The sequence below is a fragment of the Dendronephthya gigantea genome, unplaced genomic scaffold, assembly GCF_004324835.1.
Source record: "Dendronephthya gigantea isolate DGI-Jeju-01 unplaced genomic scaffold, DenGig_1.0 000079F, whole genome shotgun sequence".
NCBI classification, from domain to species: domain Eukaryota; kingdom Metazoa; phylum Cnidaria; class Anthozoa; order Malacalcyonacea; family Nephtheidae; genus Dendronephthya; species Dendronephthya gigantea.
The window spans coordinates 464,338-481,449 of NW_021163089.1; the positions used below are offsets into that span (position 1 = coordinate 464,338).

General features: G+C 33.9%; 2 protein-coding genes and 1 long non-coding RNA gene across 3 annotated transcripts; all 3 read right to left on the reverse strand.

Moving 5' to 3' along the window:
* Positions 1-6,442: 6,442 nt before the first annotated feature.
* LOC114532359 lies at positions 6,443-7,665 on the reverse strand. Its single transcript, XR_003687946.1, has 3 exons — positions 7,579-7,665; positions 6,583-6,637; positions 6,443-6,471 (listed from the first exon to the last, which is right to left on the reverse strand). It is a non-coding gene; the product is annotated as an uncharacterized LOC114532359 (long non-coding RNA).
* Positions 7,666-9,912: 2,247 nt separating this feature from the next.
* LOC114532543 lies at positions 9,913-13,826 on the reverse strand. The gene has a single exon (XM_028554072.1). It carries the CDS (start codon positions 13,606-13,608, stop codon positions 10,855-10,857), a length of 2,754 nt encoding a protein of 917 aa, XP_028409873.1. The 5' UTR covers positions 13,609-13,826; the 3' UTR covers positions 9,913-10,854.
* A 613-nt stretch (positions 13,827-14,439) lies between these two features.
* On the reverse strand, positions 14,440-16,194 carry LOC114532401 (glia maturation factor beta-like). Its single transcript, XM_028553893.1, has 7 exons — positions 16,080-16,194; positions 15,867-15,960; positions 15,668-15,717; positions 15,550-15,599; positions 15,321-15,403; positions 15,122-15,195; positions 14,440-14,843 (listed from the first exon to the last, which is right to left on the reverse strand). The coding sequence occupies exons 1-7, from the start codon at positions 16,080-16,082 to the stop codon at positions 14,772-14,774; spliced, it is 426 nt and encodes a 141-aa protein (XP_028409694.1). The 5' UTR covers positions 16,083-16,194; the 3' UTR covers positions 14,440-14,771.
* Positions 16,195-17,112: the final 918 nt, after the last annotated feature.

A 17,112-nucleotide genomic window follows, 5' to 3' on the forward strand; every position in this document is an offset into this window, starting at 1 on the left:
TGTTCAAAAAGTGTTTTAAATTGCTAAAAATTGTTTCCTAAGACTAATATCTTTCATTTTAGAGCATATTTAGTTGATTTTTGGAACATTGAAAAATAGTCAAAATTGACCAAAATGGTAAGGCTTACCCCTTACCATTTTGGTCAATTTTGACGACTTTTATAATTGTTCAAAAAGTGACTTAAAATGCTAAAAATTGTTGGTTAAAACTAATATCTTTCATTTTAGAGCATATTTGGTTGGTTTTTCGAACATTGAAAAATCGTCCATTTTGACACAAAAGGTAAGCCTTACCCTTACTATTTTGGTCAAATTTGACGACTTTTTCAACTGGTCAAAACGTGTCTTAAATTGGTAAAAATTGTTTCCTAAGACTAATATCTTTCATTTTAGAGCATATTTGGTTGGTTTTTCGAACATTGAAAAATTCGTCAAAATTGACCGAAATGGTAAGGCTTACCCCTTACCATTTTGGTCAATTTTGACGACTTTCTCAACTGTTCAAAAACCATTTTAAAATGCTAAAAATTGCTTCCTAAGACTTATATCTTTTATTTTAAAGCATATTTCGTTGGTTTTTTAAACATTGAAAAAGTCGTCAATTTTGACCAAAATGGTAAGGCTTACCCCCTACCATTTTGGTCAATTTTGACGACTTTTTCAACTGTTCAAAAAGTGTTTTAAATTGGTAAAAATTACTTCCTAAGACTAATATCTTTCATTTTAGAGCATATTTGGTTGGTTTTTCGAACATTCAAAAATTCGTCAAAATTGACCGAAATGGTAAGGCTTACCACTTACCATTTTGGTCAATTTTGACGACTTTCTCAACGGTTCAAAAAGTGTCTTGAAATGCTAAAAATTACTTCCTAAGACTAATATCTTTCATTTTAGAGCATATTTGGTTGGTTTTTGGAACATTGAAAAATCGTCCATTTTGACACAAAAGGTAAGCCTTACCTTTTACCATTTTGGTCAATTTTGACGACTTTTTTAACTGTTCAAAAAGTGTCTTAAATTGGTAAAAATTGTTTCCTAAGACTAATATCTTTCATTTTAGAGCATATTTGGTTGGTTTTTCGAACATTGAAAAATTCGTCAAAATTGACCGAAATGGTAAGGCTTACCCCTTACCATTTTGGTCAATTTTGACGACTTTCTCAACGGTTCAAAAAGTGTCTTGAAATGCTAAAAATTACTTCCTAAGACTAATATCTTTCATTTTAGAGCATATTTGGTTGGTTTTTGGAACATTGAAAAATCGTCCATTTTGACACAAAAGGTAAGCCTTACCTCTTACCATTTTGGTCAATTTTGACGACTTTCTCAACGGTTCAAAAAGTGTCTTGAAATGCTAAAAATTACTTCCTAAGACTGATATCTTTCATTTTAGAGCATATTTGGTTGGTTTTTGGAACATTGAAAAATCGTCCATTTTGACACAAAAGGTAAGCCTTACCTCTTACTATTTTGGTCAATTTTGACGACTTTTTCAACTGGTCAAAACGTGTTTTAAATTGCTAAAAAAAATTTTCCTAAGACTAAAATCTTTCATTTTAGAGCATATTTGGTTGGTTTTTGGAACATTGAAAAATCGTCCATTTTGACACAAAAGGTAAGCCTTACCCCTTACCATTTTGGTCATCTTTGACGACTTTTTCAACTGTTTAAAAAGTGTCTTGAAATGCTAAAAATTACTTCCTAAGACTAATGTCTTTCATTTTAGAGCATATTTGGTTTGTTTTTCGAACATTGAAAAATCGTCCATTTTGACACAAAAGGTAAGCCTTACCCCTTACTATTTTGGTCAAATTTGACGACTTTTTCAACTGGTCAAAACGTGTTTTAAATTGCTAAAAATTGTTTCCTAAGACTAAAATCTTTCATTTTAGAGCATATTTGGTTGGTTTTTGGAACATTGAAAAATCATCCATTTTGACACAAAAGGTAAGCCTTACCCCTTACCATTTTGGTCAATTTTGACGACTTTTTCAACTGTTTAAAAAGTGTCTTGAAATGCTAAAAATTACTTCCTAAGACTAATATCTTTCATTTTAGAGCATATTTGGTTGGTTTTTCGAACATTGAAAAATCGTCCATTTTGACACAAAAGGTAAGCCTTACCCCTTACTATTTTGGTCAAATTTGACGACTTTTTCAACTGTTTAAAAAGTGTCTTGAAATGCTAAAAATTACTTCCTAAGACTAATATCTTTCATTTTAGAGCATATTTGGTTTGTTTTTCGAACATTGAAAAATCGTCCATTTTGACACAAAAGGTAAGCCTTACCCCTTACTATTTTGGTCAAATTTGACGACTTTTTCAACTGGTCAAAACGTGTTTTAAATTGCTAAAAATTGTTTCCTAAGACTAAAATCTTTCATTTTAGAGCATATTTGGTTGGTTTTTGGAACATTGAAAAATCGTCCATTTTGACACAAAAGGTAAGCCTTACCCCTTACCATTTTGGTCAATTTTGACGACTATTTCAACTGTTTAAAAAGTGTCTTAAAATGCTAAAAATTACTTCCTAAGACTAATATCTTTTATTTTAGAGCATATTTGGTTGGTTTTTGGAACATTGAAAAACTCGTCAATTTTAACCAAAATGGTAAGGCTTACCCCTTACCATTTTGGTCAATTTTGACGACTTTCTCAACGGTTCAAAAAGTGTCTTGAAATGCTAAAAATTACTTCCTAAGACTAATATCTTTCATTTTAGAGCATATTTGGTTGGTTTTTGGAACATTGAAAAATCGTCCATTTTGACACAAAAGGTAAGCCTTACCTCTTACCATTTTGGTCAATTTTGACGACTTTTTCAACTGTTTAAAAAGTGTCTTAAAATGCTAAAAATTACTTCCTAAGACTAATATCTTTTATTTTAGAGCATATTTGGTTGGTTTTTTTAACATTGAAAAAGTCGTCAATTTTGACCAAAATGGTAAGGCTTACCCCCTACCATTTTGGTCAATTTTGACGACTTTTTCAACTGTTCAAAAAGTGTTTTAAATTGGTAAAAATTACTTCCTAAGACTAATATCTTTCATTTTAGAGCATATTTGGTTGGTCTGTGGAACATTGAAAAATCGTCCATTTTGACACAAAAGGTAAGCCTTACCCCTTACCATTTTGGTCAATTTTGACGACTTTTTCAACTGTTCAAAAAGTGTCTTTAATTGGTAAAAATTGTTTCCTAAGACTAATATCTTTCATTTTAGAGCATATTTGGTTGGTTTTTCGAACATTCAAAAAATCGTCAAAATTGACCGAAACGGTAAGGCTTACCCCTTACCGTTTTTGTCAATTTTGACGACTTTTTCAACGGTTCAAAAACCATTTTAAAATGCTAGAAATTGCTTCCTAAGACTTATATCTTTCATTTTAGAGCATATTTGGTTGCTTTTTGGAAGATTGAAAAGTCGTCAATTTTGACGAAAATGGTAAGGCTTACCCCTTGCCATTTTGGTCAATTTTGACGACTTTTTGAAATGTTCGAAAACTGTTTTAAAATGTAAAAAATTGGTCCCAAGATTAATCTCTTTGGTTTTTGAGCATATTTGGTTGCGTTTTGGAACGTTGAAAAGTCGTCAGTTTTGCCTTCAAGTATTAAAACGTATTAATTTATGATGAGTGTTCACACAGGAATCGGTGGCCTAGTGGTTAAGGCTACCGCCTTACCAGGTTGTGATCGTAGGTTCGAATCCTGGAAGGGAGAAGTGCAATTTTTCCTACCTAAATTGCTATTTAATTTTAAATTCTGCGAGTAGGATTAAGTCGAATAAAGAACAAGCGCTTTTAATAAATGATGCTGTGGCCGAGTGGTTAAGGCTACGGCCTACCAGCTTGTAAGCCTAGGGTCGAATCCTGCGTTGGAAAGGTTCAATTTTTCCCACCAAAATTATTCTTTAATTTAAACTTCATCGAAAAGTATTAGGTCAAATAAAGAACAATAGCTTTCGACAAATGATGCGGTGGTCTAGTGGTTAAGACAGTCGTTTCTCAATCTGAGGACAAAGGTATCAACTCCGGGCAATGCAAAAAAAATTAGCGTGAAAAATTTCGGTTTGATTTGGAAACTATAAAAGGCATTTAGAGACTCCTGGGCCTTTGGGAAAAGACCGTAAATTGAAAAAAAATATGAAATAAAAAAACTGAAAGAAATTTCTCGCGTTCAAAAGTACCTGAAAATTGAAAAAAAGCACAAGTAAAAAGAGTACAAGTAAAACAATTTAAAAATCATGTGTCTTCTAAAAAAGCTTAAAAATTTAAAATTTCCCGCTTTTAAAAAACTCATGTTTACTTACCTTACCATATTTTTTTTTCACGAAAATTTGACAGGGTGATTTTCACGAGACTGAAAAAATTTACATTTTTTCACTTTTTTGAAATTCTCTTAGATATTTTTTTTAACAAGAAGTATTATGTCTTGGGCTACCTGTGTCAAGCCAGACACAGGTAGCCCAAGACAGACACAGTAGCCCAGACAGACACAGTAGCCCAAGACATAATTCTTCGTCTAAAAAAATTTTCGTCCTCAAAAAGATGTAACAAGAAGTATTATGTCTTGGGCTACCTGTGTCTGTCTTGGGCTACCTGTGTCTGGCTTGACACAGGTAGCCCAAGACATAATACTTCTTGTTACATCTTTTTGAGGACGAAAATTTTTTTAGACGAAGAATTATGTCTTGGGCTACCTGTGTCTGTCTTGGGCTACCTGTGTCTGTCTTGGGCTACCTGTGTCTGGCTTGACACAGGTAGCCCAAGACATAATACTTCTTGTTAAAAAAAATATCTAAGAGAATTTCAAAAAAGTGAAAAAATGTAAATTTTTTCAGTCTCGTGAAAATCACCCTGTCAAATTTTCGTGAAAAAAAAATATGGTAAGGTAAGTAAACATGAGTTTTTTAAAAGCGGGAAATTTTAAATTTTTAAGCCTTTTTAGGAGACACATGATTTTTAAATTGTTTTACTTGTACTTTTTTTACTTGTGCTTTTTTTCAATTTTCAGGTACTTTTGAACGCGAGAAATTTCTTTCAGTTTTTTTATTTCAATTTTTTTTCAATTTACGGTCTTTTCCCAAAGGCCCAGGAGTCTCTAAATGCCTTTTACAGTTTCCAAATCAAACCGAAATTTTTCACGCTAATTTTTTTTGCATTGCCCGGAGTTGATACCTTTGTCCTCAGATTGAGAAACGACTGTCTTAACCACTAGACCACCGCATCATTTGTCGAAAGCTATTGTTCTTTATTTGACCTAATACTTTTCGATGAAGTTTAAATTAAGGAATAATTTTGGTGGTAAAAATTGAACCTTTCCAACGCAGGATTCGACCCTAGGCTTACAAGCTGGTAGGCCGTAGCCTTAACCACTGGGCCACAGCATCATTTATTAAAAGAGCTTGTTCTTTATTCGACTTAATCCTACTCGCAGAATTTAAAATTAAATAGCAATTTAGGTAAAAAAAATTGCACTTCTCCCTTCCAGGATTCGAACCTACGATCACAACCTGGTAAGGCGGTAGCCTTAACCACTACGCCACCGATTCCTGTGAAACACTCATCATAAATTAATACGTTTTAATACTTGAAGGCAAAACTGACGACTTTTCAACGTTCCAAAACGCAACCAAATATACTCAAAAACCAAAGAGATTAATCTTGGGACCAATTTTTTACATTTTAAAACAGTTTTCGAACATTTCAAAAAGTCGTCAAAATTGACCAAAATGGCAAGGGGTAAGCCTTACCATTTTCGTCAAAATTGACGACTTTTCAATGTTCCAAAAAGCAACCAAATATGCTTTAAAATAAAAGATATAAGTCTTAGGAAGCAATTTTTAGCATTTTAAAATGGTTTTTGAACAGTTGAGAAAGTCGTCAAAATTGACCAAAATGGTAAGGGGTAAGCCTTACCATTTCGGTCAATTTTGACGAATTTTTCAATGTTCGAAAAACCAACCAAATATGCTCTAAAATGAAAGATATTAGTCTTAGGAAACAATTTTTACCAATTTAAGAAACTTTTTGAACAATTGAAAAAGTCGTCAAAATTGACCAAAATGGTAAGGGGTAAGCCTTACCATTTTCGTCAAAATTGACGACTTTTCAATGTTCCAAAAAGCAACCAAATATGCTTTAAAATGAAAGATATAAGTCTTAGGAAGCAATTTTTAGCATTTTAAAATGGTTTTTGAACAGTTAAAAAAGTCGTCAAAATTGACCAAAACGGTAAGGGTAAGCCTTACCATTTCGGTCAATTTTGACGATTTTTCAATGTTCGAAAAACCAACCAAATATGCTCTAAAATGAAAGATATTAGTGTTAGGAAACAATTTTTACCAATTTAAGACACTTTTTTAACAGTTGAAAAAGTCGTCAAAATTGACCAAAATGGTAAGGAGTAAGCCTTACCATTTTGGTCAAAATTGACGACTTTTTCAATGTTCCAAAAACCAACCAAATATGCTCTAAAATAAAAGATATTAATCTTAGGAAGTAATTTTTAGCAATTTAAAACACGTTTTGACCAGTTGAAAAAGTCGTCAAATTTGACCAAAATAGTAAGGGGTAAGGCTTACCTTTTGTGTCAAAATGGACGGTTTTTCAATGTTCGAAAAACCAACCAAATATGCTCTAAAATGAAAGATATTAGTCTTAGGAAGTAATTTTTAGCATTTCAAGACACTTTTTGAACCGTTGAGAAAGTCGTCAAAATTGACCAAAATGGTAAGAGGTAAGGCTACCTTTTGTGTCAAAATGGACGATTTTTCAATGTTCCAAAAACCAACCAAATATGCTCTAAAATGAAAGATATTAGTCTTAGGAAGTAATTTTTAGCATTTCAAGACACTTTTTGAACCGTTGAGAAAGTCGTCAAAATTGACCAAAATGGTAAAGGGTAAGGCTTACCTTTTGTGTCAAAATGGACGATTTTTCAATGTTCCACAGACCAACCAAATATGCTCTAAAATGAAAGATATTAGTCTTAGGAAACAATTTTTACCAATTTAAGAAACTTTTTGAACAATTGAAAAAGTCGTCAAAATTGACCAAAATGGTAAGGGGTAAGCCTTACCATTTTCGTCAAAATTGACGACTTTTCAATGTTCCAAAAAGCAACCAAATATGCTTTAAAATGAAAGATATAAGTCTTAGGAAGCAATTTTTAGCATTTTAAAATGGTTTTTGAACAGTTAAAAAAGTCGTCAAAATTGACCAAAACGGTAAGGGGTAAGCCTTACCATTTCGGTCAATTTTGACGATTTTTCAATGTTCGAAAAACCAACCAAATATGCTCTAAAATGAAAGATATTAGTGTTAGGAAACAATTTTTACCAATTTAAGACACTTTTTGAACAGTTGAAAAAGTCGTCAAAATTGACCAAAATGGTAAGGAGTAAGCCTTACCATTTTGGTCAAAATTGACGACTTTTTCAATGTTCCAAAAACCAACCAAATATGCTCTAAAATAAAAGATATTAATCTTAGGAAGTAATTTTTAGCAATTTGAAACACGTTTTGACCAGTTGAAAAAGTCGTCAAATTTGACCAAAATAGTAAGGGGTAAGGCTTACCTTTTGTGTCAAAATGGACGGTTTTTCAATGTTCGAAAAACCAACCAAATATGCTCTAAAATGAAAGATATTAGTCTTAGGAAGTAATTTTTAGCATTTCAAGACACTTTTTGAACCGTTGAGAAAGTCGTCAAAATTGACCAAAATGGTAAGAGGTAAGGCTACCTTTTGTGTCAAAATAGACGATTTTTCAATGTTCCAAAAACCAACCAAATATGCTCTAAAATGAAAGATATTAGTCTTAGGAAGTAATTTTTAGCATTTCAAGACACTTTTTGAACCGTTGAGAAAGTCGTCAAAATTGACCAAAATGGTAAGGGGTAAGGCTTACCTTTTGTGTCAAAATGGACGATTTTTCAATGTTCCACAGACCAACCAAATATGCTCTAAAATGAAAGATATTAGTCTTAGGAAACAATTTTTACCAATTTAAGACACTTTTTGAACAGTTGAAAAAGTCGTCAAAATTGACCAAAATGGTAAGGGGTAAGCCTTACCATTTTGGTCAAAATTGACGAGTTTTTCAATGTTCCAAAAACCAACCAAATATGCTCTAAAATAAAATATATTAGTCTTAGGAAGTAATTTTTAGCAATTTAAAACACGTTTTGACCAGTTGAAAAAGTCGTCAAAATTGACCAAAATGGTAAGGGGTAAGGCTTACCTTTTGTGTCAAAATGGACGATTTTTCAATGTTCGAAAAACCAACCAAATATGCTCTAAAATGAAAGATTTTAGTCTTAGGAAAATTTTTTTTAGCAATTTAAGACACGTTTTGACCAGTTGAAAAAGTCGTCAAAATTGACCAAAATAGTAAGAGGTAAGGGTTACCTTTTGTGTCAAAATTGACGATTTTTCAATGTTCCACAGACCAACCAAATATGCTCTAAAATAAAAGATATTAGTCTTAGGAAGTAATTTTTAGCATTTCAAGACACTTTTTGAACCGTTGAGAAAGTCGTCAAAATTGACCAAAATGGTAAGGGGTAAGCCTTACCATTTCGGTCAATTTTGACGACTTTTTGAATGTTCGAAAAACCAACCAAATATGCTCTAAAATGAAAGATATTAGTCTTAGGAAACAATTTTTACCAATTTAAGACACTTTGTGAACAGTTGAAAAAGTCGTCAAAATTGACCAAAATAGTAAGAGGTAAGGCTTACCTTTTGTGTCAAAATTGACGATTTTTCAATGTTCCACAGACCAACCAAATATGCTCTAAAATGAAACATATTAGTCTTAGGAAACAATTTCTAGCAATTTAACACACTTTTTGAACAGTTTAAAAAGTCGTCAAAATTGACCAAAATGGTAAGGGGTAAGCCTTACCATTTTGGTCAAAATTGACAATTTTTCAATGTTCCAAAAACCAACCAAATATGCTCTAAAATGAAAGATATTAGTCTTAGGAAGTAATTTTTAGCATTTCGAGACACTTTTTGAACAGTTGAGAAAGTCGTCAAAATTGACCAAAATGGTAAGGGGTTAGCCTTACCATTTCGGTCAATTTTGACGAATTTTTCAATGTTCGAAAAACCAACCAAATATGCTCTAAAATGAAAGATATTAGTCTTAGGAAACAATTTTTACCAATTTAAGACACTTTTTGAACAGTTGAAAAAGTCGTCAAAATTGACCAAAATGGTAAGGGGTAAGCCTTACCATTTTGGTTAAAATTGACGACTTTTTCAATGTTCCAAAAACCAACCAAATATGCTCTAAAATAAAAGATATTAGTCTTAGGAAGTAATTTTTAGCATTTTAAGACACTTTTTAAACAGTTGAAAAAGTCGTCAAAATTGACCAAAATGGTAAGGGGTAAGGCTTACCTTTTGTGTCAAAATGGACGATTTTTCAATGTTCCAAAAACCAACCAAATATGCTCTAAAATGAAAGATTTTAGTCTTAGGAAACAATTTTTAGCAATTTAAAACACGTTTTGACCAGTTGAAAAAGTCGTCAAATTTGACCAAAATAGTAACAAGTAAGGCTTACTTTTTTTGTCAAAATGGTAGGGGGTAAGCCTATTTTGATTTTTTTTTCAATGTTGCCGAAACCAATCAAATATGCTCTAAAATGAAAGATATTAGTCTTAGGAAGCAATTTTTAGCATTTTAAGGCACTTTTTGAACATATGAAAAGGACGTCAAAATTGACCAAAATGGTAAGGCTTACCCCTTAACATTTTGTCAATTTTGACGATTTTTCAATGTTGCAAAAACCAACCAAAAATAATCTAAAATGAAGGATATTACTCTCAGGAAGCAATTTTTAGAATTTTAAGACACTTTTTGAACAGTTGAAAAAGACGTCAAAACTGACTAAAATGGTAAGGGGCAAGGCTTACCATTTTGGTCAAAATTTAGGACTTTTTTAGTGTTCAAAAAACCAACCAAATATGCTCAAAAATGAAAGATATTAGTCTTAGGAAGAAATTTTTAGCATTTTAAGACAGTTTTTGAACAGTTGAAAAAGTCGTGAAAATTGACCAAAATGGTAAGAGGTAAGACAATTTCAATGTTGCAAAAACCAACCAAGTTTGAGGAAAATTTGAGTCCGAAAATGAATCTGGAGAAAAAAGTGTCGCAACTTATTTTTATGACAGTGAAAGGGCTTGAACTACCGCCTACGGACTAACCACTGTCCTAACTCACTCGAACACTGCTGCTGGTAGTGAAGGACGACAGTTTTTTATTTCATTTAATCCTTTTTTTTGGAGACATTGAAATCAAGTAAGAATTTGCAACTTCTTTTTGGACATAGCGTTTAAAAGTATGTTTCATAAAAGTAAAGTGTTTTGCGCTTGATGTTCAGGGCTGCCTTGATTTATTTTATTTCAATTCTTTTTACGATCATAATGAAAAACATTCCTTCGAGGATTCAAAACACCGACTTAAACGTTGCGAGGCCATTGCCTCAAAAACTGGACCAAGAGAGATCTTGTGATTCACAGGTTTGTTTTTTTATCTATGCTAAATCTTTTCATTAATTCGGGTCGTGATGTAAACATGCAAGATTCGAACCACCAACTTGCCAGTTGCGAGGCCATTGTCGTGACCTTGTGGCTATTCCCTCTTCTCATAATGAATGACGTTTTTTTAAATGTAGGCTAAATATTGAGCTGTGTCAGTGGAAATTTCTTTAAAATTCCACTTGTCTCTCCCAAAAAAATATAACACAGATGTAAAAACGCAGGCTTGGGGGGTATCCTTATTTCATATTAAGTGGCAGTTGGGCTACATCATAAAAGTTTTTCTAAGTTTTTTTAGGTCTGTCTACTTTGTCAAAAATGGTGCTACCATGAGGCAAACATATATAAATAATGATAGATTACTGGTCGTCATTTTAACGCACATCGCGGCCCAATTGACAGACAACTTAAAACGAGAACCAGGTGTAGGTATGAACCAATTCGTCAGAATAACAGTAGCATGAAGTGAAGCCAAGAAATACACGGTATGAAACAAGGAAAAATTATATTCTTGGAAATCAGATTTGGTTTCGCATTCCATGGCCGAAATAGTCGATGAACTTTCCGCACAGTTTCGCGAACTCTTCTGGCCACTTAAAAAATCGACGAACATTTTAGAAACGTCTTTAACGTTCTGGCTTATTTCAGGTACTTTGACACTAAAGAATAATACTGTGACAAACGTTAAGAGCAGATCTAAGCCAGCCTGAATATTAAGGTTAGGCCGCATGTCGACTTCAGCAATGTAGCCAGCAACCGGGTTGCACTTCTCATCCGGGTTATGCGATAAACCAGACCATGTTAGGTAAAGCGAGAAAATAATGATGATAAAACACTGGAATAAGCCAGCATCATAAATCTTTGGGTGTATAGAGATCAGTGAAGCTGCAACGGCTAAGACGAGGTTCAACGTTATAAATATTGTGTTTGTGAAACAACGTTTTGAGAAAAACACGAAAAACGTCACCACTGCGCCAAGGGAGACAAAAATCATAATAACTGTTCCAAAAGTCAGTAATGTTGACCAAAATTTGGAATATGATTTCACAACCTTTTCTTCTAAAGTTCTCCTAGTATATTTGGTCCAGTATATTAGTAAGATCAGTTGCAGTATGGTGAACAGAAATGTTCCTGTGAGAGACACGTAAATCCAAACCAGACTGAACTCGTTGGGTAACAGAAAACTAGCCAGTAACAAACTGCAGAATAAGCAGATTTTCACGGGCCACGCTTTGTACTGAAGATCCACGCGTGGGTCTTGTGTGCTATTCACGTGAAAGTCGTTGCTGTTTTTTTCCACGGCTGTGTCTCGCGAGTCGTCCACCAGTTGGCCATGCGCATGCGTGCTATCCTTGCGTGTGCGTGGCGTGTTGTTCACGCAAACAAGGACGACGGCAAAGAGTAGAAAAAAAACTGCCATAGCAAAACAAACGCGATATACGGCCATGTACGCTGGGTCGGTGTTCAAGCAGACCCCACGAGTGCTTACGGTTGAACAGAAATAAGTACTCTTACTAAGGCGGTGACGCACTTCCGGTACAAAAAGCAAACCGGAGAATAATACTCCCAGGATATAAAGTACCGTGTAAATGTACCTTGATGCAACGGGGCCATTACAGCAGCGACTACCGTCAATCAAAATCCTTCGAGAAAGCGTCAACTGCGATTTGAAGAATGTTTTGGCAAGCGCCAACAGATCATACGGATTTTCATTTGGATAGACAACTGGAACAACTGGAAATATTTGACTCCATATCATCATTATTAAAATCATGATAATAGTTAAAGATCTCATATGAAATGCAAATGTATGGACTGTAAATAGTCCAAGGACTTCGCCTTGCTTGAGTAACGTTAATTTTGTCGTCACGAAGAATACAAAACCAACAAAAATTGAGAAAAAAGCACAAATGTTGAAGACAAGAATTTCCGTTTCTTGTTGTTCCGCGTCAAAACTTTCCACTTCTACTAAACGATCGTCTTTCGCGCGGAAATCCCGCGAAACTGTCGTCCCACAAACGTAATAATATTTCTTTCTGAAATTTCGTAGAACAGCGTAGATTATGAGAAAAAAACCGAGAATAATTTCCAAACTTTTTAGAATGATCGTAGGTAACTCATCCCCACTTCTCGTGTCCGTTTTATCACCTTCAGCACGACAAAAACGTCCGTGATTCAAAGTTACCAGCGTCAGAAGTAAGACGAATAAAATTCCCAGGCCCGAATGCAGGAATCCAGTTCGCTTTCCACTGAAGTACGCAGTGATTAAAGAAAATAAAGTGGAAAGTATGAACATGATGGAAATAAGGACAGCGTTTAAACCACAGTTATCGCCGTAGAATGCGTACAAAATAAAAGTGGAAGCAGCCGCGATTATGTATATTCCCCAGATAATAAGCAACCAGAGGCAATACCACAGTCTTGAGCGTTCTTCTGTGATTTTGAAGACGAAAAAGTCACTAATCGCTGTCGACAAGTCTAAAATGAGGATGGCTTCAATTCCATAAAACATCAAACTTCCAAAAAACGATAGCATACCCCACATCTGGTCAAACCAGCCTCCTGGAATCACGAAGCTCAATGGTAATACAATCAGGAAAAGAAGAATTTTAACCAGCCAAAATCCCTGATGGATCTTCCAGGGGGGTGTGTAGAGAGCACTCGCTAACAACAAACTCATGAACAATATTTCTAACGTGAAACCAATTCTAACAGTAATAATGTCAATTCTTCTATCCGTAGATTCCAGTCCATCGCAGCCAGAGATCGTGCCCGCCTCGGACTCTTTTTTACAGTTCGTCAGCTCGAGTTCTAGTTCATGTTTAACCGGGGGGGTGTACAATAAGCTTGTAATCATGACGAACCAAAAGACGAACAACAGATACACGGTATTAACACATGCAAGGGATGTGACATCCTCCTTCGCAGGTCCAGTCCAAAGATATGACATAAGAAATCGTTCAAGAAACCCCATCGAAGCTCCCGTTGGGTTTCCATTCTGTTCACGTATATTACGCTTCCTTCCATCATCATTACCTTCTACTTTACAGGGGTCCATTTGATTAAAAAATCCTTGGATAGAATTATACTTATTACGGTTTACGCGTGGAGAGTTTTCATAAAACACATAATATACTAGCAGATGTATTGTGCTTTGAAATTAAAGCACTTTAAATAAGCCCACATATGTTGTGATACGAGTTATATTTTGTCGTGACAATACTCGCAGATTAAACTACCTGTTACCTCGTAAACAGGTGTGAATGAATCAGATACTAATATAAACAATTATGTCCAGGCAGCGTTAAGCCTGTCCTAGCACAGTTCCGTTGTAATAAAATTATAAAACGTTACAAATTTTATAAACATATATTGTTGTAAAAATAACATGGTGGAGGTAATATGGGGAAAAATTAGTGTCAAAAAAGTTAAATAAAGATTGAACGTTTTTGTTATGAACGGATTCTAAACAGTGCAGCACTACTACATAATTGTTGTTGTATTAATAGTAAACTAAATGTCTAACCTTATTTTCAGGTTAAAGTGCTTTAAATGACTGTAGTTCGATCCATGAAATGTACAAAACTCTTGGACATTTTTCTTTGTCATTCTTTGCCTTGACACGAAAAAAAGAGTTCAACAGAACATCGGCAGAAATAAAAAGAATTAAGAGTCAATAAATACTCTGTCAGGCAAAATTGTATATAAGTTTAGGCAAAACAAACTTGGAAGTAAAAAACCTTCCTTCGTTCATCGGGAATGAAATTCAAGTACGATTCAAAATAATTTGAAAGTCTCGCGCAAACTCCGCAACGAGTCCTCCCGGGCAGCATTATGGGTGGACGAAAATTCGGGAATACATTTGTTCACAACCACAATCAGTCAAAACGTTTGTCTGTTTCAGTCAAAGGTACGTACAATCAAGAGGCCAACTAGTATCCAACTTCAGGAAACTTGTATGATTATTTATATAACACATTAACATCCATATCTAATATGTGTTACAATTGTAATTCAGATGACAAATTTGTGAATAAAACGAAACAACACAATGTTAGGTATTAACGTTGAGAATGCCTGTTTCTGAAAGAATTCTTTGCAATAAAAATGTATTGTGATTTAGTAAAGTATTGTATATCATTAAAACATGTATTAAAAGTTATTGAACAGTGTCATTTGTGTGTTAATTATTCAGTACAAACCATTAAATTATGTGGTGACTCAGCGAAAAAATCTAAGCTTCTCTTTAAGCCAATCTTCATCTATTTCATCAACACTACGAACCTCAAAGTCCTGAAATAAGATGTAAAAAATTGATGAAGCTATTTAAAAACCTTGCGCAGCTGGATATTTTGGGCATTACTTCAATATTCAATGTCATATTTTCAATTTTTGAACAGACAGTAATCTCATTGCCTCAAGAAATAGAAGAATACATTTTCTTAAACAAGGCTTCACCAGTTGAAAATCCTGTTTCAATGGTTCTCCCACTGATTGCAGCCCATCAAAATGAAAGATTGAAATGAAAAGAGAATGAAATAAAAAGATAATGGTCCTATCTGAGAACGAACCTTTGTTGCCCCAGACATTTTGATTATATTGAGTTTGGAGCCTGCATACATCATTTGAAGTTCAGGTTTGCAACCTTTAGTGTATATGAAGAGAGAAAACTATTTTTAACAAACAAGTATAAAATAGCATTTAATGACAGGACAAATTTAATGAACATTGAGACACGAGGGAGGGGGAAAATAGATTTAAAAAAAATACCTCGTGGTGCAACGTAAATGAAGAAATAGGGATACGAGACTCTTCCATCATCATGTTTGTGGACATAGGAAACTAATGAATAACTACAACAGTTCAAGAAAAACAAAAATATGATTGTTGCAACTCTTTCCTTTCTTGTATGTCCATCTAAAGACACTCCTCTTTCTTTAAATCAAAGCGCTATACAATAATTTAAAGCATTGGGAACACGTTTTCCACAAAAGGATACGATGGTTGATGAGTTGGTAATGATTCTTGAAACTCTTCAATACTTGTATCCTAAAAATATCGAAGCGTTAATTTATGTCGTAATTTTAAACGGCACGAGCTTGGGCTTATCAACTCACCTCTAATTCTTCATCTACAACAATAAGATGCTTTTCCACATTGATCTTCACTAGATAATAATAAAACTGAATCAAGTGACGGCTTACATACAGTATAAATACATGATCATATTATGAATATTATCTAAACTAAATAAACCAACCATGAATGAGAATAATTTTACAAAGCTGAGTAGAAGGATGAACTCTCAACACTTACTTATAATTGCAGCAATATTTTTTTCCTTCCTCATTTTAAATTTTTTAATTTTTTTTAGTAAATCTTCATCAATATCGCAAATCACAAAATCACCCTGAAAGCAAAACAATCAGGACAGTCAGGATTTTCAAATTCCACCTACATCGAATAACACGTGAACAACAAGCAATCAAGTTATGTAATTATTATATATTCACAGTTAAAAGGACTTACCATTTTCTATATTTTTTCTTATTCTTTATGAAATTATTTTATATTTTTACCAAAAAAATATTATTTTCTTCCGGGGTATCGAGGCCTGCGATACGGATGTCAGCGATCGTAAATACGTCATCTTGCTTATTATTTAATGCTACTCATCTCAGGCAAGCGTTCAACGCAAATGGAGGCTAATAAATCACGCTATTTGCTCAAGGATACAAGAATAATAAAAACATTTCATTTTATCTCATCAGAGTCATCAAAAAGTAAAAAATTTCGGTCAGTATGCCATGGGATAACTACGCGATTTAAAATTGACAATGGTGTTCCAAACCCTTCCCCAAATGAATAAAAAATGGTTCTTTATTAGCTACTGGCACTTGTTAATTTTTTTTTAAAATTATATCCCTGCCTCACAAGGAACAGACAGGCCTACGCAGCCGATACGGGGCAACCAAAAAATGTTTATTATTATTTGTTTGAACTCTTTAATACTTTTAATCAAGTTCGTGTTTGCTATGGATGCCAAACACGATAATCTTTCTTTCAACATTACGTTTTTCTCATCTATTTCTTTTGTTTTGGGTGAAGATGCAGCTTAAAAAGTGTTAATAACCTGCGGCAATGCTTGTTTGAGCTGGGATGAAAAGATCATGAAGGTTAACAGCAACGTTTCGATACAAGACAGTCTTTTTGTACTTTAGGAGGAAAGATCCTCACTTTATTTTCATGAGAGAACGTAATGATAGTTGCGACTGCGAGCATTGACGCTCTGATGATTATTGTATGCATGGGATTGCTCGTTAGCAACTGAATACAAAATATCATTATTTTACCAATACACACGTTGTATTATTTGCACGAGTGATGATCCGTTATTATTAATGAAAATCAGTTTTGTGCATGTGCATAATTACTGGTGTTAACAAGAATTAGTCTCAACGGCCTCAACCTAGGCTTAACCTAGCTCGTCTCAGAAGAAACCTGGTTTCGGAAAATTAGGTAGAGACTTTATAGCGAGACAGTCGAAATAGGAGCCAGAAGA

Excerpts from the sequence above, each read along its gene's own strand:
- LOC114532543 (XM_028554072.1), bottom strand. The coding sequence starts at position 13,608 with ATGGACCCCTGTAAAGTAGAAGGTAATGATGATGGAAGGAAGCGTAAT.
- LOC114532401 (XM_028553893.1), bottom strand. Across the intron at positions 15,196-15,320 it reads CATTTACGTTGCACCACGAG|GTTGCAAACCTGAACTTCAA; the intron begins GTATTTTTTTTA and ends TATACACTAAAG. Across the intron at positions 14,844-15,121 it reads AAATGTCTGGGGCAACAAAG|GACTTTGAGGTTCGTAGTGT; the intron begins GTTCGTTCTCAG and ends ATCTTATTTCAG.